We start from the raw sequence: 24,155 nt of genomic DNA, 5'->3' as shown, positions 1-24,155 counted from the left end.
TAGCTATCGCTCTCCGGATTGTAATTTTGAAATTCTCCCCACCCTTGTTCATTCGATACGATCGTTTGAAAGGGAGATGAAGAAAGGGGAGGTCGCAGGAGGAATTAAAATCGAGTGTGTGTGATTTGTGTTCATTTTACAAACGCCAAACGAAGAGGATTTGCAGCAAATGTAAGCGTTTTCTCCCCTCCTCTCTCTCTCTCTTTTCCTTTCCCCTCCTCCCTCTCGTTTGACTACAGTGTTGCAAAAGCAAAGAGCAATAAAAACATACACACATACACACCCCAGAATCGCGATAGACCCACAACCTGGTGAGATCAAACAGAGAAAGCGAGAAAGAACGAAGCCCTGGAAACATGTTTCCTTTTTACCAATCCCAACTAGGGAGCAGATGGGGAAAATGGGGACTTGTGAAGAAGGGCTGTGAGGTTGCCTAAGGATCCGGGAGCCGAAGAGACCGGCTGATTGGAAGAAAAAAGCAGAGAGATGGAGGCGGGGGAAGTGCGAGCTCTCTGCGGGGACTGGAGCGAGTCCACGCCCGGGGCCAGCGCTGCAGAGCTGGCGTGCATTCAACCAACGCTTCCCAGCTAAAGCAAGCCCAGGAAAGAAGAGGGGGAAAGGGGGGGAGCTTTTCTCCAAAGCCCCTCCGATCTGCAGGTAGGTTGCAGACGTAGAAGGGGACTAAAAATCTCCCCTCAGATCGACTCCAGGATGGAGCCCCCGTTGCAAAGAAGGGCGGGTGGGCAAGGACGGATCAGGGGGAGGGGGGGAAGGCACGATCCGAGGCGCCGCTGCCTGCAGCCGGGGCTGGCTTTGCGGCAGTACGAGCGCATGTGGAGCTCGCCATTAGCCCGACGTTGTGCTCCACCATCTGGGGCTTGAGGGAGGCGCTTTTGTTACCTCCTCGGCTCCGGCGGTGAAGCAGCGCAGCCAGGCTGGGAAGCAGGCAGCGGCGGCGGCACCACTATCACCACCACAACCAACACCCGTTGCTGTTTTTTCCGCTCAGCATCTCAATTTCCTCGGTAAGGTTAAAAATTGGGTTCAGTCGAATTTTTCGGGACGTGTGTATGAAAAGAACGAAATAACATTTTGAATTTTAATATTCCCTTTCTAAAGCACATTTTAGAGAGTTTGGGTATATTAATGCCACCGTATTTTATCAACCGATACTTTAAAATAATGTGTGTATATATATATTTTTGCAAGCGCATTTGGGGTTGCATTTTCTCCAAGGAACCCGATCGGAGCCTTGGTAGAGGCAATCGAATCGGGGGCCCTTTCCTGCCTTCCGGGCGCCTTCTAGATAGGCCGCGGCGCGGCATTCGACCGTAGAAGGGCGAGATCGGAAGGCGGTGGCTGCCCCAGTCGCCGTTGAGTCGCGGCGGAGGTAGTGGAAAAACTAGGCGGTTCAGGCTGTGGCGCAGAGATCCGATCTCTTTTCCTGCTCCCGCCTGAGCGGCTTTTAGAACCAAAAGGGCGCTGCCAGACGTGAAGGGAAAGCGGTGGAAAACAAGCCGTCCTCTTTTAAGCTTTTTCCCCGTCGCCTGCACCGTGAAAGAAACCAAATGCGGCGGACGGAGTTTTTTTTTTCCCGCCTTCCACAATTGGTGCACAATAGCTTTATAAATTACGTGCAAAACATTTCGCCTCAGTTTTACGAAATATGCCGCGGTGGATTCCTATTACTTCCCCTCGTTTCTACCGCGTTGAACGGTCTTGGCGAGTTCGGGCACCAGAATGGCCTTTTCGACCGTCGACCGGTTAGAGCCAGCGCGCTCCGCCATCCGAAAGGGTGGTTCCATGCAGGCGAACAGCCCGGCGTCCCTCCCCTGCTCTCGACAAGCAGCTTTTTCGGGGGGCCCCCGTTGCGGTTGGGTGTGGAGAATCGGGTTAACGGGGTTTGACTTGCCGACTTCCCCTGCGCCCTAGGCGCACAGGGGGAGGCGCTCCCCGGGGGTCTGGGCGCTGGTAGAGGGAAAGGAGGAGGCGGCGGCGGCAGTAGCTGCCGCAGCCAGGACGTGCTGCCCTCCCTCGGCTCTGCCTGGACGCCCCCAGCCGGGCATTCATTTCTCCCTCCCGCCAGCCAACCATCCCCGCCCCCCTTCCACCAGCGGCTCCGATGGGGCTGCTGCTGCAGCGGCTCTTCGGCTCCTGCTCCTCCCCACTCGCGACTGCCGCCGCCACAACGAGGCGGGCTTGTCTCATCCTTATTAACCGCCTCGGCGAGGTTACACCGACGGAGAGAAGAGAGACGCGGAACTCGCTTGCTGCTCCCCTTTCCTCTGCAACACGCTGGGCACTGTTCGGCGCCTGGCTCCCGGCTCCCGAAGCTTCGCGCTCTGGTACAGGGGTTTGGGGGGGTGGGAACCGAAGTTCTTTCTTTAGTGGCCAGGGAAAGCCCGATCGACGGAGAACAAAGCGGGAGCTCGCCTTCCCAGCTACATTGTCCGGAGGGGAATAAACGAACGATTTACTGATCGAAGGCTGCCTTCTTTAGGGATCTTGGGTTGGGATGCGAGTCTTATTTATTGAGATAAAGGAAGGGATCTTCTAATGAAGGGAAATTCTGGACTTGGGAAACAAGCTGGTTTCCTTAGGATTGTTTTCGTAGGGAGGACTCCACGGGGAACGGAGGGTGATCTCTGTTAACGCAGTTGTGTGTATGTGTAGATCCTGAATAAATCCAGTAAAAATCCAGTAGAACGAATTAGAAGGAAGCGAAATCCTGCGGAAGGAGGGAAAAGATCCTGGAATCCGTCGATCTCAATGTTTCCCCTCCCTGAAAGGACGATTGAAGTTGGTTGGCGAGGAACGCTGGCAATGTCGAGAGTCGACGGGGGCGAGATCGAAGCGAAACACTGACTTTCTCGTCTTCGAGAGTCAAGGCGGGGAGGAACGAAGGAACGGGGCCAGGAAACTGGAGCCCGAGCTGGGGTTGAAAAAAAAACGGGGGTGGGAGCGAAATCAGGCAAGCGAGGTGGCGGCGGCGGCTAGATTTCCTCTTCGGTGGCGCCCGCAGGGCGTGCGGAGAGGAAGGAGGCGGGGGGAAGGAGGCGAAGCAGAAGCAGCTGCACCACCAGCTCCGTCGGCTCGGCTCGGCTCGGCTCTCCCGCCTGCTTGGAGACAGGCGAAGAGGGGGAGGGTGGAAAGCAGCAGCTCCGCTTCTTCTGCTGCAGGAAGGCGGCGACGGAGATTGGCTGGCGACGGTGCGGCCTCTGAAGAGCTGGTGGAAGGGGAGGGAGAGAAGAGAGGTCCGCAGATCCCTCCCCCTAGCCTGGCCTGCCTCCTCTCCATCCCTCCCGCCCGATTCGCCTTTACTCCGCCCACCCTGTGGCTGGGTGGTGCATTCTCTTAAAGAGTTATCCATTCGCTAGTCCAAGGAAGTCTCTGCTTTCTCGATCCGGCCCCTAACCACTACCTTCTTCGTTAGTGCTGGCTGGCAACTCAATCGTAATAAATCTGGTTTGATACCAAGGCGCTCAGTCGCTTTTTTTCTTTTTCAGTTGTGATTGCCATTGTTACGTCTCTGAAATTATTTTATTAATTTTATTACTGCTTATGCGCCTACGGATGGAATCTGTCGCCAGAATTTCCCCCTGATTCTCTGAGGCGAGTTTGGTGATATCTGGCTGCAAGATCACGACTAAATTAGCTATAGCCAGTTCCCTTGAGCTCCGTCCCCCAACCCCCACTTCCCTCCCTTCCTTTACTGTAATCTGCCAACTCTTCCCCACTTCTGTTTTAGTTTTCTTCCTCACCTGAAAAATGGTTTTTGCTTGAAATAGATTTCTTCAATTGCAACATTGGGGGGGGGGGGGGTTCCCATTGGAATTTATTTATTGAATATAAATTGTTTCTTATGGCTAAGTACTATTACAGTATACTTTAGAGAGAATTCTAGTCTGTTCATGTAGCAATCTTAGGCCATAAGTAACTTTTTCAACTTTATGGAAAACTTCAGTCCTACATTATGGGTACCTTGTCTTCTCTTTCAGCTCTTGAATGTATGAGTAGCTCACAGGTTCTAGGTTCAAGTTAATTCTTATATTAATTACCAGGAGTTGTTAACCCAAACTCCGTGTTTGTGATGTCGGCTGTTTGTGAAAGTAGCCTGGTAAGCAGAGATCCTTACTCCAGTTTCTCTTTTTCAGGGTGAAAATTGACCATCGTGAAGGGGGAAGACAGGGAGCTGGAAGGGGGAGACCGGGGAGGTGTAACCCTTGGGCCTGAGAGGTGGAGGATGAACGGAGAAGCAGATAGTCCAACCAATTTAGAAATGACAGCCCCGAAAAATCAAGGTGAGAAGGAATCCTGGAAAAGCTAATACTGCTGCAGAAAATTATGCAGAATCATGCTGCTACTTCTTGGATATTCAACTTTATTTATTTATTTTTAAATAAATATTACTTACTGGTATTCAAATAAGTATTAATTATTGAAATTTAAAGAGGTTTATCTACTTTCATTAAAAAATAATCTCAAACAGCTGGATATTGTTGCTAATAGATAACACATGTGGAAGAAAAACTTTAAAAATGTAGAATGCTTTCTCAGATATTTGCTATGATTACACAAAAAAGGGGTAGCACTATTCTGCTGGCTTTAACAACAACTTTAACAACAACAACAACAACTGCCGCTCAGAGTCCTTGAAGAGGGGCGGCATACAAATCGAATAAATAAATAAACTTCATCTCATCGGCCATTCTATTCTTGTCTGCATTTAGAAAACATAGAGACTCTGATCAAGGCTGCCCACCAACAAATTGTGCAGCTTGAGCTATTCATTTGGTTATTCTAAAGTAAAATAGTGTGATTTTAAAAAACAACATTAGTTCTCCCTTCCTCTTTTACAGACTGCACTTATGATTTTGCTAGAAACTGGTGTTTATGTTAATTTTGAGCAATATATATATGTGTGTGGCTAGCTGATGAGTCCAGAACAAGGCCTAAATGGTGCCATCCTAGTCTCTCTTAATTTTAAAATTTCAGCAAAAAATGTGATACATATATACATACATACATATATCAAAATTAACACCAGTATATATATATATATATATATATATATATATATATATATATATATATATATATCCCTAGTGAAGAATGGATTCATTTAATGCCCATGGCCTTCACTTAATAACCTTCCACCCCCCCACCCCCCAAAAAAAAACCCTTGGTAAAAATAAGTCGTGGTCATGATTATCACAATTTAGCAAGCATAATGGCCACACTCAATGTTTCTCTATTGCCTGTAATATAATAAGAAAACTACTGCTAGCTATTGTTTCTTCAGAAACTTTTAAAATATGAAATGCATTGGAACTATAACTCCCAGAATTCCAAAGGTTATGCGAATTTTGAAGGGTACTAGATTGCTATGCCAGGACATTTGAAGAGCACTAATTTGGAAATGGCTCCTCAGAAACATATATGAAATTTATGCATGTTTTTCCCCCTTTTTGCTTTTCCTCCAGACCGTTGGACCCAGGAAGACATGTTGACCCTCTTGGAGTGCATGAAAAATAACCTGCCCTCCAATGATGGCAGCAAGTTCAAAACCACAGAATCCCATTTGGATTGGGATAAAGTGGCCTTCAGAGACTTCTCTGGTGATATGTGCAAGATAAAATGGATTGAGATCTCCAATGAGGTAATCAATTGCTTTCTGAGATCAAAGAGGACTGACCTAAAATGATGCTTTATATATGATGATTTGCCTTACAAATATGCTATATTGGTTAATTTAATTTTGAGTATTTGATCTAGTAACAGTTCCAGTGTGAGGGCAAGAATTACCTTGTGGTAAGATGAGCAGCCAGTAAATTTTATAAATCACAAAAAAAATTAGTGCTGTTTGCCTATAGATGTTTCTGCCATTTATGTCTCAGGAGCTCTTTCAATAATTTTTATATTCTCAAACTGCTGAAACAGGGTTTCTCTTTTTTCTCTTCAATCAAAGCACCCCTATTTTTCTGTCTTTATTTGGCCCAGGTGAGTCTTCTTATTGCTCTTGACTGCTTTACTGTATTCGTGCTACAATTCTGTACTGAATTGCCTGGGGATAAGGCTGAAACTTGCTGTTTGAATAGATAGGCAGAGGAATGCCTTCCTTGTTAAATTTCAAACTGTAGAAAAGTACATTGCTATTACTGTAGAGATGGTGGCTGACCAGATTTGACTGCATGTTGAACCATGATATAGAGTAGGTATCAGTAAACTATGAAAAATGTGGAAGAACTACAACTCCTGTAGCTATCTTATTGTTAGCAGGCGTGCTAGATAGGATTGTAGAAGTTCATCAAAACCTGAAAGACTCAGTCCCTCATTAAATTCTACATGGATAAGCTTCAGCAAAAATTTACCTTACATCAAGTTTGCATCCCCTCCCTCCTCATTTTACCTTGAATACTTTGGGTAACTGCTGAGCTTAGTTTCACTGTTAAAAATGTGCATTTATTGATGATTTGAATAAGGAAAAGGGTTTTAAAACAAATTTTATTTCTTAATTTCCCAGTTAACAGTACTGAATTTTCCAGATGCATTACAAGCTGTCTTTCTTAGAATTTGCAATCAGCTTTATGGTTGTAAATATATATATTAAGGACATCAATTTGGGAAAGTTTACATAAGTTTAATTAATATATTTTATCAACAGATGCATGTTAGTTGCACCACAGAATATTGATTATTAGCCTCTCCAAATTCCCAGTATAGTTATTAGGGCTATCTATTGTTCAATTGCCTGCATGACAAATATTCATGATAAAAGTTGGTATTCTGATAATCTCAGCATAGATGTACTTTTTTGGAAATGAAAGGCAGGAATACATATCAGCTCAGTAAAATAAAGAAAAGAAAAAATGTCCCATTGTCAGGACAATAATCTTTCTACTATTAATAGCTTCCAGTTAAACCTGTACAAATTGACCAAAAATCCTACTTGTCAGTTGAATCATACAACAGTTTATTTTGATATATCAGTTTAAACCAGCTGCCTTCAAAATAATCACACCATTTTCTTGCCTCTCTTCCTAGTTGACTACCACTATTTACCATTTATTCCTGCAGGTGAGAAAGTTCCGGACCTTGACAGAATTAATAATGGATGCTGAAGAACATGTGAAAAACCCATACAAAGGCAAAAAACTGAAGGTGGGTGTTGGCTTTAAGGAAGACATAATAAACAAAAGAACTTTCTTTTTGAATCAAGTTTGCTGGTTGATTATTGCCTTTTCCCAAATGGCACAAAATTGTGATCTACATCCATATAAGACTCAGGGTATCTTCCATTCTTTTTTCTTAGTTTAATAATAGGTTATAGAAAATTATAATTGGTAATGTATCCCACTCTGTGGATTTAGCCATAATTTTCTCAGCAGAATTTATTTACTTGTTAGATTTCTACCTTCCTTTCCCTCCAGAGACTCAAGGTGGGTCATGTGACACTCTTTTTTTCACCACAGTTCTGTCTGGCAGTTTGGGCTGATGGATAGTAACTGACCCATTCAGCTTTCTAGGCCTCCTGGGTCTTCATCAAACACTTTAACAACTGTATTGTTTGTTCCCCAACTTTGCATGTGCTGGATATATCTAACTGTATTTATGTTTCAAATGAAAGTTTTGCTAATAGCGATTGATCCTTTCAATTCAATTCAGGAGAATGGGAGAAAATTTAGAAAGGTCCGAAGTGTGTGCATAATTCTAAACACCATTTATCAACACAATAGCTATTTTGCATTGATTAAAGCATTGGTATTAGTAATAAATTATGCATTGTACAGTATTGGTAAAAATGGATGATTTGAACATTGAGAGTCAGACATTCATCAGGTAGGTCACATTGCGATTCCAGATCACATCACTATCATGTACAATTTTTGAATACAGTTTGTTTACTATTATGGGGCAGGAAAAGGGTTCCATTTATTTCTGAATTAAAGATAGAAACATATCCTTAATAGATTACTCTTAGAATGTGAAACATTGAAAATGATTCATTCCAAAATACGTGCCAAGAAAGAAGTATTGCAATTAACAATAACAAGCATTTTATAGTAATTATTAAAATTGACTAAGAATCAGAGCGGCCATTCTCAAATGTAAATCATAGAAGAAAAAATAATTACATGGACCTGGCATTTTCTCCACAATCAGATGTTGTTAGTCTTGCTCCATTATGCATATTAAAATCAGTGAGATCTCTTCCTTGTAACAATTTGCATGGTGAATTACAACTTATGTCTCTACACAATCCATTCTTCTAATCAGTGGATGATGAAGAGAAGGTATTTCCACCATCTCTATTTGGAATGCAGCTAAATTGTTCAACATCCTGCTGAAGACATGCTTTCATTCTTTTTTCAAAATCCATAGTATTGATTTATGCAGAATTAATAAACATGATGGGTCTCTCTGAAGACAAGATAAACTTGATTTGAGTAATCTCGCTACCCTAGCTTGCTTGTACTGTTTCTTATGTACGTCTTTGCAGACATTATTACATTATGTAAGAATCTACAAATAATCGTCAGATGAAATCTGAATAGGAGAATCTGCGTTCATTCTATGTTATATTACAGAAAAGAAAAAATGGAAATTCTCTATGACTTATACAGTGGAACGTTGGAATTACCTTTTCTATACCAGGAAAATAAATACTTGAATCTGAACAAGACATCCTTGACTTATGACCACAACTTGGTCAAGAATTTATTTTGCTAAGCAAGGCGGTTGTTAAGTAAACTGCACCTAATTTTACAACCTTTTTTGCCATGTTTTTAAGCAATCACAGAGTCATTAAGCAAAACTGGCTTTTCCCTTTCATTTTGCTGTGGAAAGATAATTTGGAAAGATTGAGAATCGTGATCACATGTCTTAGGGGCACTGCATCAATCATAAATACATGATAATTGCCAAGCACTTGAATTATGATCATGTGACCTTGGAGATACTACAATGGTCATAAGGGCAAAGGATGGTTGTTTTAGAAGAGTAACTGTTTTCAGTTGATTTCCTGATGCATCATATAAAAGACCTATTCTCACACATTTCTTTTCTATATGTTCTCTTTCTAAATCATTCCTACATACAGCAAACCATGTTGTGGTTGAAAGGTCTTGATAATTTCTAAAAATAAATTCTGGAAAGGAACTAATGCCCAGACAGCTGCACCCTAATTTGCATATATGGCTCTGCTGCTTTGCAGCTTGATTTTTACAGCACTGTCTACCAAAAAAACCCTGTTTGTCTTGTATATCAAACATTCTAAAACTCAATGTTTAATTACAGTATTCAGAAGAAAATATAAGCTGTTCAGCTATGGGCTTTTCTTTTTCCAGGTGACAAAGCTAAAGTCCAAAATAAGTGTTGAGATTTTTTTTTTCTTTGTAATGCTGTTTCCTTTTTCTGGCCCTATAGCCAGGACATATTGCCTTAAAGGTCTGAACTTAACAAAATAATTTATCTTGTATACTTGGATTATTTAATACATATCTTATATTTTCCTACATTTTTAATAGTAGAGTGATGGTGAGTAAAATACAATATCGTGGCTCTTACAATTACAGAAAGAAAGCAAAGAGATTTTTAAAAAAAAACAAAACTTAATAACACAGCCATAAAAAAGGAAAAGAAGAAAAAGTACTTTAAAAATATTTACATATTGTGTAATTTTAAGCCTTAATAATATATAAAAACTTACAGTATATTGGTGACCAATAATTAAAAAATTAACAAAGGTAGCCAACAGCAGGAATCATTAATTGGAATTAACAAAAATGACAGCTAAATTTGGAAGACCTATTCTTAATAAAAAAGCAAACAAGATGTACTATTTTAAAACCCAAATTTTATAATCTATCAATTATCCCTGTGGCAGCCATTATCATACCAAACAAATATATATTTTGTAGGAATATGTTACAAAAACACTGACAGGAAAGATAGGGAAATGAAGGTGTGCTATAGTAAGCAATGTGAAAGATTTTAACTGTTGGCCTTAGCTCCTTCCTCCTTTACTTGGTTGAGAATGAGTATGAAATAAAGCCTTTTAAAATAATGTCTTCCTTTGGCCTAACAGGCAAAGCTTATCAAAAGATGCAATCAGATAATGAATAGGCATTGATGTGCAAATATATGTGAACAATTGGAACAAAGGCTATGTTAAATTTCCTGTAAACTTGCAAATATCTCTGAAATGGCAATTTAAAGTCAGTTTTATCAGATTATACTTCAGTATTACCTGGTTTCTTTATTTTTGTGAAAGTTTTATGGAAAACTAATTCTCCATCCCATTTTTTAAAGAAAGTATAGTAGCAGAGTTATTAACAGGTATTAAAATTAATAGTCCTCTAATTGCTACAACGTTTACTGAAGCTTGAAGCTTCTAAAGTAATGAAATATTTGCTGATGTTACCTAGTTTGGGAATGAAAGAGAATGTAAGAAAACCACCAAACTCAGAATATCAAGGGCCTCACAGTTCAACCTGATCTATAAATGTTCTTCTATCAATATTTCATATGATTTGTGGGGAGAAATGCACAAACTCTTAACTTGACACTTTAACGTAACACTTCCAATTTCTTACACTATTTCTAATGATAAAAATTAAACTCAAGATTCTAGTCATGCCTTTAGGTTTATAGTGCTGCATGTTTTAATATAGAAACTATGTTATGCCAGCATGATTTGTTCTTTTAGTTTGATATTGCTAATTGGTCTTGGTCTTTCTACAGTTGGAGATTCCACATGCTTTACATGGAGGTTTTGGGCCAGTCACTGTCTCTCTCAGGCTAACTTACTTCACTAGGTTCTTGTGGTAGGAAAACAGAGGACAGAACACTACATTACATATACAGTAGAGTTAGTTTGTGTGTGTTGTACTCTTGAATGAAAGAAAACTACCAGTAATTAATAATGGTAGTATGTCACAATAGTAGCTAAGAATGAAAGGTACAGGTTGAGTGCAAATTCGGTTAGAGATAGCTTTCCTTGTCTGATTTTTTCCAGATGTGTTGGAAAGTGATTGGGAATTTGAGGGGGGATATAATTCCAGCCCACAGAGAGATACATGTCTGGGAAGACTATTATATGCTTCAGTGCTGGCCTTTTTGGCCAAGTTCATGTGCTTCAGTATAGAAACAAGTAGTTTACAACAGTAACAAACAGCAATGACAAAATAGACAACCAGTTTAATTTATTATTTATTTATTTATTATTTAGATTTGTATGCCGCCCCTCTCCGCGGACTCGGGGTGGCTCACAACAAGGCATAAACAAATCGTAACAAATCCAAATAATTTAAATATTTAAAAAAGTTTAAAAGAGAACCCCAATATACTAACAAACACACACACAAGCATACCATACATAAATTATACATGCCCGGGGGAGATTCTTTATATATCTTAAGAAGTACAGTGATCCCTCGAGTATCGCGAAGGGTTACGTTCCAAGACCCCTCGCGATACTCGATTTTTCGCGATATAGTGGTGCGGAAGTAAAAACACCATCTACGCATGCGCGCCCTTTTTCCATGGCCGTGCATGCGCAGATGGTGGAGTTTGCGTGGGCGGCGGGGAAGACCCAGGGAAGGTTTCTTCGGCCGCCCAGCAGCTGATCTGCTCGGCAGCGCCGCAGCAGCGAAGAGCCGAAGATCGGGGTTTCCCCGCCGCCCACGCAAAGGGGAAACCCCGATCTTCGGCTCGTCGCTGCTGCCCCGCTGCCGAGCAGATCAGCTGCTGGGCGGCCGAAGAAACCTTCCCTGGGTCTTCCCCGCCGCCCACGCAAAGGGGAAACCCCCATCTTTGGCTCCTCGCTGCTGCCCGCCCGCCGCTCGAGAGCAAGAGGGGGAGAGATAGAGAAAGAGAGAGAAGGAAAGAAAGAGATGAGAGAGGGAGGAAGAGAGTGTGAGAGAGGAAGAAGCAAGATAGAGAAAGAGAGAGAGAAAGAAAGATGAGAAAGGAAGACAGTGACGTCATCGGGTGGGAAAAATCGTGATATAGCATTTTGCAAAGCTCGAGATCGCGAAAATTGAGGGATCACTGTAGCTCCATTTTTTGTGTCTATAGATAGCAATGCTAAGCTGAAATAAAGCTTACATATAATTAGTGCAGTTTCATGGTTGGATTATATGTATAACTTAAATATGCTATCACCTTATTCCAGATATTTGGCACAACAAACAAATGTTATAAACAAAACAGACTAAGAAGATTAAGTAAACTCCTATTTTTTTCCAATTTTGTAGAAAGAGATAATCTCAAAATATTTTCTTTACTTCCTTCCTGCCCCTATTTAGAAGCATCCTGACTTCCCAAAAAAACCTTTGACTCCATATTTCCGTTTCTTCATGGAAAAACGAGCAAAATATGCTAAGCTACATCCAGAGATGAGCAACCTGGACCTAACGAAGATTCTCTCAAAAAAATATAAGGAACTCCCGGAAAAGAAAAAGGTGAGCAGTACATACTTAGAATCAAGTAGGGGTATCAGGAATGGCATAATTCCATAAGCAGTTTTGCCTACCAATAGCAACCCCCCTTTTTATTGATGCTTCTGGCAAAACCAGACAAAAACAAGAAAGGATGAGAATGAGAAAGAAAAAAGCCTCCCCCCCCCCCTTGGGGAACTCAATACTTACAAATTATGAATCGTGTGCCTTCTGCAAAAATGAATATTCCCTTTCTCAAGTGCTAATGTGCTACTTTTGCAAAACAGACAAAATGAGCCACAAAATGAATTTTTATAGAACAATTCTTTAGACTGTTTAGGGATAGCAGCAGATTGTTAGGATCTTGGCTTAAAGCTGGATGCTTCTCTTGTGAAGGGCATGTTTATATGCCTTTCTGTCAAAATAAATAAAGGAGCTTGAACTTTACTTGCCTGCTGAATTGGCACCACCTGACTTTTTGTGAACAATTTTAACTTCGTATAACATGGTAAGTTCCACATTTCAAAAATCAGCTGATATATTGCCTAGTTTTTTCTGGCAGGGTTTCAAGTGTGAAATAATTGTCTAAAGCATCTTCAAGGTGACTCTAGTCTATTAATATCCCCCTATACATGTAGTCCTTGACTTACAACTGTAATCGAACCCAGAGTTATATTTGTAAATCGTGGCAGTCACTAAGCGGTTGACTGTAGGAGTGCACTGATTTTATTACCTTTTTTCCAGTAGTTATGCACATGCAGCAATCATTAAGTGAACAATGCAGTTGTTAAACAAATCCATTTTATCCTATGGATTTTTTTTTTTTTTTGCTGGAAACTGGCAAAACCCACTGAAAATTGTGGTGCGGGTCACTGCAAAGGGCTGTAAATGCCAGCCGGTTGCTAAATGTCCATAATGAAGTCAGCATAACCACATAGAGGGGCGTGGCCATCAGAACTCTACAGATCTGTCTTCAGGCAGTCACTAAGACAGAATTACCCATGTACAAAAAAACCCTGAAGTCGCCAACCTTTCTAGAACTTGCAGGTGGTAATCAAGGAGTGAGGGGTGAGTAGGTGGTTCTATGCAGAGGCGGACCTGCGCAAGCACCTTCTGCTTGCACAGCCTGGGTCCCAATAGGCTACAGAGAGCTGCCCAAGGGTTGTGGACCCCTGCTCGAAAGGGGGGGGGGAATCAAAATATATTGTCCCTATTACTATGGAGAGCTCTAAAAATAGGCTGCATGGAACCCCAGACCTATAATTCCTGCATCCATATTTTAAATGGAAATAAACACAAGAGTCTTTCCAGATCAAAAGAGAAATGCAGAAACCAACAAAATATACAAGTAGGGTCAGCATAGTGTTAGGGCTGAAGCAGTGAATTCACCTTTTTGTGAACATAAATCTTTATCTGAATTCTTGTATAACTAAATGAGAAGCAAGATAACATTCTGGAGTATGCAAATGTGCCCAAATCTAACTTTTATGGGCTTTGCTAGCTTGGAGGCAAAGATTCCCGAGTAGAGGAGCATTTAAAGTGTACAGTTTAAAGCTAAGAAAAGTCCAAGATGTTTTAGTTCTGCATGCCAAGTAATTGAACTTCTCATGTCATTTCCAGAGATAAAGAACAGCCCTGTGGGAGGCTTGATGGTATCTTGTGCATACATACATGCACCGTACGTGCAATACCTGCAATTTCAGAATATAGAATTAGAGATATTCAGTATAATAGCTCTCAGATTTATATACCGCTTCACAGTGCTTTGCAGCTCTCTCTAAGCGGCTTACAGAGTTAGCATATTAACCCCAACAATCTGGGTCCTCATTTTATTGGCCTTGGAAGGATGGAAGGATGAGTCAACCTTGAGCCGGTGAGAATCAAACTGCTGGCAGTTGGTAGATTTAGCCTAACCGCATTCTAACCACCGCTCTTAAAAGACTCAAGACAGTTCTGTCCCCAACGAGAGAGGGCTTGCGTGTGACAGCTGGCTACCTCATATATAAATAGCAGCGGTGGAGTATTTTTCCTCTTCTCCCTGTTTTTTAGATGAAGTATATTCAGGATTTCCAACGAGAGAAACAAGATTTTGAGCGGAATCTGGCAAGATTTAGGTAAGAGTTCTTAAGCAATGATGCCTTGCTTGTGTCCATGAGCACTTTAAGGCTTCTCAGTTGTAGACTTCAGTTGCACACATTTAGTGGAGGTTTTTCTGGACTTTACTGTGAAAGCTACTTTGATTAGAAGATGGTGAGGAGAGAGTAGAAAGAATAAGTATTGCTAGAAGGTTCCTTGCCTTCAAAGTTGTATGTTATATAGCACAGGAGCCAACTTTCCTTTTTTAAACTAGAGAGAATAGCTACATCTGTAAATTTATATATTTGCAAGGCAGGTAGAATTGTCTGTGAACATTTCAAGCACTCATCTAAAGAAATGTTGAATTAAAGATCTATTTAGGTAGGTGTTCCCAGCTAATATGTTGAATCCCAAGATGTTACACTATAATTCACATCATTTTCAGCCACATAAGTGATCGTACACATTTAGAGAAGCTGTAGACCTTAACATCTGAGAAGAAAAAAAATTGAGAAAAGATAATGCAGACCAACCAGATTTTCTATAGTACACAATCACTATCATCTTCCCCAAATTTGAAGAGAGCTGCCTTTCCTGCTGTGTAGCGCGTAATTAAACTTGGTTTCTAGGAGAAAAAAAACCCAAGGAAAAACAATGGATATAATGAGAATTTTTATCTACAGAATATTTCTTGAAAAGAGATTGGGTAGAATATTTGTACTGTTATCTAGCATAACAGCTGCTGGGTTTAATGGTGTTGATCATTTTGTTATCTGTTTGTTTAGTTTCCTCCTCTATTTCTTGCTGGCTTTTCTTGCCAGCTGGTAGATTTGTTTTTGTGTGTGTCTGTGTGTGTGAAATGTTTTTATTCAACTCAGAAACTCATGTATTTTCATTCTCCAAGAATGTCTGGGTAGGCAGTGGGTAGAGCCTTTGCCTTATACTTTTCTTTCCTTTTTTGCCATGTCCCCGTCTTGCTCTTAGGTGTTAGAAGATTTCCGAATTTTGCACCAAGGTCAAATGCTAGTGTTATGTCAGAAGTTCTTTCTTTGCCCATGTTGGGAAGATTGTGGGGGATTAATTTTTTATGGAGAGAAAGTAAAATTATCCTACAGGCAGATTCATCCAGCAATCTGGGGTTTCTTAGCATTCAAGAATGGGAATTGGTACTTAGGGCCTTAGAGAACGTTTATATGAAAGTGTGTTTTTTTAATTCCAGTCTGGTGATATCTTACATTTTTCATCCCCTGTTACCATCCCTGTTCTATGAAGGGAAGACCATCCTGACCTCATTCAGAATGCCAAGAAATCTGATATCCCAGAAAAACCCAAGACCCCCCAACAACTCTGGTATACTCATGAGAAGAAGATATACCTGAAAGTCCGACCTGATGTAAGTAGCTGTATCTTTATAAGTCTGATGTGAAGGTGGCATTGGAGCCATGAATAAAGACAGCACAGTGGAAACAGAGGGAGAGAAGGGAGGTAGAAGACTGTTTCTGAAAGTAGAACGAGGGGGGGAAATTAGTTATAAAGCTGTGTCTTTTAATTTTTGATCAGCTGAGGCCCTGGGTTACATTGAAGCAGAAAGTAAAGGCCTTGGGTTATTACATTTGGGATTGTCATCGCACACATGAACATTTTCTACTCATCAGAAAACTTCCATTTTACTATATGACCCATAGTCTGTCAAATGAAAATATTCAGCTTCATGTTTCTTCATGTTGTTTTCTTTTATCTACAGAAGGGTCGTGCTTTTTTAAATAAATGAAGTGTTCAGATAAAAGTATTTCCCCCATACCGGTACAACAGGAAATTATACATTCAGGAAAAGCTTTGTCTTTTGATTCTGCTTAATATATAAAATTGATTCTGAGAGGGCTGCCAAAGTGTCAACAAACAGCTATGAAAGTTAAAGATTGGGGAAATATAATCTTGACAAATATCTGTTTATTTATTAAATGGATGTGCTGCCTGCCTCACTGTCAGGCAACTCTGAGAAGCTTACAACATCATAAAAGGAAAAATAGGGACAATGTATACAAACGGTTTAGGGATTTATAGCTTTTTCAGTTCCAACAGCCATTGAATGTTCAGATATTTCTTCTTCAAATAGCCTAATACATAGGGGAATTTTGTGTTATCCATTCAAGTAGCCCTAAGTGCCCTTTTAGAGCATAGTCGGCTTTTGATTTATTTTCTCTTAGGAAAAAATAAGATTTAAGGTCCTCTAGTATAGATAAGCAAAATATATAGGATAAATAAATCATTTTTGTGCAGTGAATAGTTTATTCCTGGAATTTATGGCTACAAGTTGATGAAGATCACATATACAGATAGCCTTTAAGGTGTTATATTTGTAAAGAATTCCCTCCAGAAGTTGTGGGTGCATCATCACTGGATATTTTTAGCAAGAAATTGGACAATCGCTTGTCAGAAATGGTGTAGGGCAGGGTCTCCTGCTTGAGCAGGAAGTTGAATAGGAGACCTCCAAGGCCCCTTCCAATTCTATTAGAATGCTAAATAGAATGAGGCGAAAGAGACATTACTACCAAAAAAAAACCTGTGGGTAACTAACTGCCATGTTTCTTGGAGGCTTGATGGGGGCACTCTTGGAAGCGTGTAGAAACTGTGAGTGTGATATGCTGCTATTAGTGTTTGTTTGTAATAATTGCTTACTGTTTACATAGGTTTCCATGATTACAATTATTCAGACAGCTATTTTATGAATGAAGGCAAATATACATGTTCCAGGGATAATGTTGCAGGTTCCAATCTGGGTCAGTCACCGGGACTAGAAGTTTAGTCTTCCATATTCCTTTGGTAAGAAAGAGAAGGATAGAAAGAGAGCAAACATATGAGACCCTTACAAATAGCCTCCATGAGACTGGAACCCTTTTAATATGTATTTAAACCCGAAAACAAAGATTCTTCAGAATTCTCATATTGCACCTTTCTGCACATGCCTTAAGCAACAAGTTATATTTTGCTTTCTTGCAGGATCAAGAAAAAGATACTTTTACAAAAATTACCAAAAAAATTAATCTTTCCCAAAGTTTAGTATAATTTCACTGCTGTACCACCAGGGTGGGCAGTGTGCCCTTCCCCCATTTTTTTCCATTGTACCTACTTTTTTTATTTCCCCTCCCCACCTGGGTTTTTCAGGCCACCACGAAGGAGGTGAAGGAAGCGTTGGGCAAGCAATGGTCTCAGCTCTCGGACAAAAAAAGGCTGAAATGGATTCATAAGGCTCTGGAGCAGCGGAAGGAGTATGAGGTAGGGAACAGTACACCGTTCCCCTCCATCTTCTCCCCCCTATGCTCAGCCCGGCCTTGTCGCGGCTGTCCAAACCCAGCCACGCTCCGAGAGCCGATTTATGGGTGCCACTCTCATTTCCTAAGCTGGAAGGTAGTTGCAAAGCAACACCCTCTCTGCTTCATCATTCAGAGTTGAAATTGGTCAGAGTTAAGTAATGGGTTCTTTTCTGCCCACCTCATTACCCTAGAACTTAGGAAGGGCTTGTCCCCAAAGCTTTGTGGCTGTATTGTGTTAACCACATTCTATGTTTGTTGTTTCCAGGAAATGATGCGGGATTACATACAGAAGCATCCAGAGATGAACATTGAGGAGGGGGCACCACAACGGTCCACTCTAACAAAAGCAGAGAGACAGTTGAAGGACAAGTTTGATGGACGACCCACCAAGCCCCCTCCGTAAGTTGGAATGGTCATAATTGGGAAGGATTTTTTCCTTTCAGAAGCACTTTCACATTTATTTCCTAAAACTGGTAAAATATGGAGATCCTCTTTACATCCATTTGGTGTGGCAAAAGGAACCTTTAAAAAGCTACAGACTCAAATCCTTACCCCAGCGCTTCACATATTACTAGCTCTGTTCATTCAACACATTTAACTGGGTCACTTAGTACACTAACTGTGATATTTCACAGTGCTGATTAGGTTTTTGTGATTCAATATATCGTGCCTGCCCAATTAAGTTATGGTTCAGTGTAGTAGAAGTAGTAATTGTATGCAGTTGCTACAGTAGAAAAATTTCATAGCATACAGAAGTCAACAACAACTAGAATAATACCAGTAAGAAAGACTACAGTAATAATTCGGAACAGATTTAAATTATGTGAATTTAAAGTCCTTTAAATTTGAACTTTGGCTGTTTCAGTTTAATCAGTATGTGGCATACAATTAAATGAGAGAATGTAAAACCAGTCCACAAAACCATAGTTTAGTAAAATATAATTTTGTGCACACAACATAACCAACACAGATAAAAGCTTTTAAAACAAAGATAAAACGGCCATTTCAACCATTAATAAGAGTCCTGATAGAACCTTTCAAACTCTGACCTCTGCAGGTAGAATCTGGTATAGCACTTGGATGTCAGTTATCAAAACAACATGGCTCCTCATTTTTCCCTCAGTTGCCAACAGAAGTCTACTGTTGTGGTTGTTCGCATCTGCAAGGAAGTACATAAGAGGCAGGGATTGCATCACAATTTTGTGCCAAACATTTTGCAGATTTTTTTTTATACCTACACAGCCTGCTGCCACTGTGATGCTTCTTTCCTTCATTAAGGGAACAGAATATTTTCTCATGACAGTGCAGTTTGAAGAAGTCTAAAAGCCTTAGGAATTTATTTGAGCCCATGTTTATTTTCTCTAAATTGTTCCCTTTCCATTGTTTCTCATATATGATGGGGATTTCATCCATAGCCCCTTAAATATTTAAAAGGAGGACAGTTTACTATCACTTACATAGTGTTGTAGGATGGTAAATAATATAGTAAGAGATGCTCCTTTTCCTATCCTGCTATTACTCTCAAATCATTGTTACATTGGTTGGCAAATTCCAGGAACTGAACTCCACACATCTTCAAGTTGCTGAGGTTGAAAACCACTGGTCCAGCTGAAGCATGGGTGTCAAACTCACAACCTCATGTTTCCATTGAATCAGAGTGGAAAACCATCCAAATTTGTGCCTTTTATGCAAGCAAAGAAGCTTGTATTAAATTAATACTTTTCCCTGCCTGTATCGCTTCATTACTGATGCTTATAGCTATGGGAGGCTGGACATTACTTAACAAGTGGCTTGTTTCCAAGATTGTCTTCTCACAATTGGCAAACGATTTTGAAGTGTAGGAGTGCGATTGAAGAGGCTATAGATCACTATACCTTGACTGATGTTGCAAATTGAGTGTGTGTGATTTTGAGCTCTTCACTTGCATTTTTTGCAAGGTAACAATATTAAGGCTTATATTAACATATTTATGTCTTTAACCTCAAAATGACACCACCCATTTTCTTCATTTATGGTCAGAGGTTCTGAGGTTGCAGAATAACATCTGGAGAGCCATAAGTTGTCCCTAAGCTGGAGTATTCCTTCCCAGTTTAAGAGAAATGTGCTAAATGGGTTGCATATTAGCAAATCTAGTCTTAAGAAGTGTTATTAAGAAAAAATGAATTAATATAATATATCCTTAATATATCCTTAAGTATATAATGTGCTTTAGATTTTTAGCAATTTTCTTGTTTGTTTGATTAATTCGCTGATATCTTTTTGAGGATGAGGCACTCAAGGTTTTTGTTGGGGCTTGAATGCCCTACAGGTTGTGCACCTCTATTTTAAATTATTGATGAGACTCACCACTCAAAGCAAACATTTGCATCTGAATGGAAATTTATATGCAAGAGTTATTGTCACAAACATTTGATTGCTATAGGTTGGTATAGAGCATACCCAGTACTAATTCAATGGGACAGTACTACATAAAAGAAACTTATTATTTTAGAAATAGTTATTCGCTTTACTGTGCTGAGCTGATGGCAAACATGAAAGATGTCCCAAGCACAGAAAGGATGGTGCTCTGCAGTCAGCAATGGAAACTTCTTTCCCAAAAGGAAAAGGATGCCTACCACAAAAAGTGTGATCAGGTAAGCAGGGCTGGAGGGAGCAAGTATTAAAAATATTTTCCAGATAATAAATAATAATAAATCCACTTCCTGATTTCTGGGTCAGCTGGCTATCCCACTTTTGATAGAGAATTGTATTTATCCATGTTCAGAAATGTAATATTATAGTCCTGTTCACTGTTTTGGAAGTCTAGTCCCTTGTTCAGAAAGCAAATAAACTTATGTCTCTACAGGGTGCATGGTATTACATGAAATATAAATAAACAAAATGTGTAAAATCTCATCAATTTAGTTGGGCTAGTGACTCACCAATTCCTTGGCTAATGTAATGTTATTCAAAGGCATCCCTTTGGGTGTCTATCAATCCTCTGCCATATTAGAGTAATGTTCTTTTAATTAAAAATAGCAGAAGGGAGATCGACATACTGTAGAGTAAAGTGCCAGCCCCAATGTCACCCTCTTCCTGATTTCAAAGCAAGTCTCTAGTTTCCACAAAAAAAGAGACACAGAGAACTTGGTGATGTTAAAAATCTACCTGTATCCATTCCACTGCTTCAGTGCTTGTGTGCCATTTTGTCCCTCATGGCAGCCATTTTGTGGAAGGACAGCCACTTTTATAAAATGCCCCAGAATATAATTCTCCAAATAAGTATATTCCAGATAAGAAGAATCTCAAATCTGAGACCATTGTGACCATTGATATGGAAAAATTAAATTTACATGCATCCCCAAAGCAAAAATAAAATAATTAAAATTCAAATATAGCTTATAGCACTCACCCCATGGAGGAAGCTGTAATTATGCAGGTTACTTACTCCCTGAACAACGAGGCGTGTTAGTCACTGCAGGTTTCATCTTGTTTGTAGCATAGGAGTGCTATTTGGGCAGCATCAGATATGTTTAACATATTGAGGGCTGCACCACAAAACAGGCAGAGCAGGATTTTTTTTCCTCCCAAAATTTTCTTCAGAAAAAGACTGGGAATTTTGCATGTATATAAATTAGAAGTTTCTGAAGATCACAGACATGCTGCTTGTTTTCTGTATCTGCCTTCTATTATAGGATGAAAATGTAGTCCAGTCTTCTCCATAAAAAAATAATTTCTTTTGGTTCATCATAAAAACTGATATTTTCTTTACCCTTTTTTATAGTTGAATTAAATAATTAACAGTACAAACACAAATCATTTGCTTAATTTGTCCATTTTAATATACTATCTATCATAATGTGTTCATTTAGGCTAATACCTATGTGGCTTTAATCATCCAATATCAATTATGATTATCTTAGATTTTATTTCAAATTTGTTTAATTGACATAGGATTCAGAGTGGTTCTTTGTTTAAACCTGTGTACAATAATTCAAATAGTAACTAAAATGAGGTTTTACTATGTAAAATAATGATAGACAACAAGAGTTCAGCTAATTATTCTAAGAAAAATGTGATAATACTTTTATACCCCTTCATTTTTCTCCTGCTTTTTGAAATATGTTTAGAAACAATTAAAAAAAAAACTTTTGTAACATCACCTCTCTTTTTCCTTAATATTTATTTATTAATTAGATTTCTATGCCACCATATTCCTCAGACTCAGGGCAACTCACAACAAAGTAATACATAACATGTAGAAATCTACATTAAAAAAAATATATTAAAACCCCAATATCTTAAAAACCAGTCACTCAGCTTCAGACAAATTGACATAAACAGACATAAATTCATTCCTTAAGTATAGATGGCCCCTGCCTTTTGTTAGAAATAAATAAAAAATAGCATTAACTCTGACATGCATGTCTATTCTAGCCCCCCCCCAAATGTGTGTGTGTGTAAAAGAGTAAAGAGCAGGATTGAAAACCTGACTACATAATTATCACACTTTGTAGTTCTCTCCTTGACTTTTAGTGAGTTACTATGTAAGTTTAAGTAGGATTCTCTAGATGTGGTTCAATCAAGGAATTCAATAAAGTCTCCCAAATTATCACAATATTTTGTTTTCCAAGCAGATCTGCAGAAAAGAATGATTTACAACTGAAAATACAATTAGTAGTGTAACTATGACAGAGAAGTGAAAACTGGTAAAACTGTGTAAACTATTCTGTGGTTTTGGGGCAATCACAAAGCATATTAGACAAGGCAGCCTCCACGTTAATTTTAAAGTCCTCATGTAAATATTGTTGCTGATGTGTTAATAGAATCTGAATCCTATTTTCAGTTCCCGTTACTAAACAGATAATAATTGGCTGATTTGGGGATGGAATAGTTGAAAAGAAAGTTGAAATCTGATGGATATCAGTCAGATCATTGCAGCCTTCCAGGATTACATTTGGAATGGAGGTCGACTTCAAGTAACCAACTAGGCACATAACAGTCGTGCTCTTGAGAAGTGTTGTTGGCTTGCCTGAACGGTCATCTCTACACACTGCAGGGAGAGTCCAAGTATGGAGGAACAAACTCTGGTCGATTGTTAGGGATTGAATTTAAATTTAGTTTGAAGTTTTTATTATTTATTTATTAATTCAACTTCTATGCCGCCCAATCACAACGGGACTCAGGACAGCTTACAGCAATGTAAAATACAATACAATAATAAGAGGGGTGGCATACAAATCTAAGTAATAAATAAATAAATAAATAAATAAAAAAGAAGTCAAATATTAAATACAAAAACAATAAAAACTCTGTTTCAAAAACCCACAAGCAATCCAATCAAAACTAACATTCATACCAATCAAACACAATTCGGCCATGACATGTAAGTATTCATGGCCCCCAGGCCTGCCGGCAAAGTCAGGTCTTCACACCCTTTCAAAAGGCCAGTAGGGCAGGAGCAGTACGGACATCGGTGTGGAGTTGGTTCTATAGAGCCAAGGCATCCACAGAGAAGTCCCTCCCCTGCAGTCCTGCCAACCTGCATTGCTTAGTGGGACCTGGAGAAGGCCCACCTCTGGGAGGTATGCAGCAGGAGATGGTCCTGTAAATGGTCCTAAGCCATGTAGGGCTTTATAGGAAATGATAAACACCTTGAATTGTGACTGGAGACTAATAAGTAGCCAGTGGAGCATTGTTACATGGGTATGCCGAGGTATACCCATGACAGCTCACATGGTTGCATTCTGGACTACACTCAGATAGAATACGTCCTCTATCTGCTTGGCTAGTCAGTTTTCAAACGAAGACATAGCTAAACATCTAATGTAGTAAATGTCTAAGTAAAAGGTTGTGACCTTGGACTGCAGAAAGCCAGGGAGGGTTTGGACTCTCCCCGCAGCACACAGAGAAGACCATTCAGATAAGTCAACTGCCCTTTTCCTGTGTGCTGTAAGGAGAGTATGGGATATACCCAAGCTCAATTGTTCAGGGCAAGAGAAGGTTGGTCCAGGGGCACAGAAGCGGAGCAGTCTCTCTGTAGTACCTGCCTCCCAAGACGCAGCCTCAACAGAGACAAATAAGCCAAGTTTGTAATGTCTAACAAACAGGATAGCCAAAGATCACAAAGTGCCCCTGCATATTTCTTCGATTGAAAGCTGCTGAGGCGGCCACACTGGGTGGAATGTATGGTGATCCTATTAGAGACAGACCTGGATTGGCCCTCATAGGTCTTGGTGTGGTACATACCTTAAGCCAACATCTGAAAGTCTGAGCTGTGACCCATAGAAACTGGGAGGAACGTGACGAAGAGCGTTTCAGTCTTCCAGGAGGAAGCCATGCAACA

The 24,155-nt window shown here is 40.0% G+C and overlaps 1 protein-coding gene across 19 annotated transcripts in view; it reads left to right on the top strand.

Annotated features, from left to right (window-relative positions):
- Positions 1–412: 412 nt before the first annotated feature.
- The window catches only part of UBTF (upstream binding transcription factor), a 49,116-nt gene continuing 25,373 nt past the window's right edge, over positions 413–24,155 (top strand). For 3 of the 19 annotated variants that reach the window (XM_070728197.1, XM_070728195.1, XM_070728183.1), the window contains exons 1-10: positions 2,239–2,345; positions 4,155–4,301; positions 5,484–5,659; positions 7,078–7,161; positions 12,309–12,464; positions 14,490–14,554; positions 15,789–15,909; positions 17,682–17,792; positions 18,096–18,229; positions 20,322–20,463. In XM_070728197.1, coding sequence (XP_070584298.1) covers positions 4,244–4,301; positions 5,484–5,659; positions 7,078–7,161; positions 12,309–12,464; positions 14,490–14,554; positions 15,789–15,909; positions 17,682–17,792; positions 18,096–18,229; positions 20,322–20,463 — 1,047 coding nt within the window. In that variant the 5' untranslated portion in view covers positions 2,239–2,345; positions 4,155–4,243. Of the gene's footprint in view, positions 658–756; positions 1,026–1,963; positions 2,346–4,154; positions 4,302–5,483; positions 5,660–7,077; positions 7,162–12,308; positions 12,465–14,489; positions 14,555–15,788; positions 15,910–17,681; positions 17,793–18,095; positions 18,230–20,321; positions 20,464–24,155 lie in introns of those variants that run through there. The other 16 variants (XM_070728200.1, XM_070728190.1, XM_070728193.1 and 13 more) reach the window with 12 other exon arrangements.

The sequence above is a fragment of the Erythrolamprus reginae genome, chromosome Z (assembly GCF_031021105.1).
Source record: "Erythrolamprus reginae isolate rEryReg1 chromosome Z, rEryReg1.hap1, whole genome shotgun sequence".
NCBI lineage: Eukaryota > Metazoa > Chordata > Lepidosauria > Squamata > Dipsadidae > Erythrolamprus > Erythrolamprus reginae.
The sequence above is the reverse complement of the archived record's forward strand: the minus strand, read 5'-3'. Positions and strand labels throughout refer to the sequence as shown.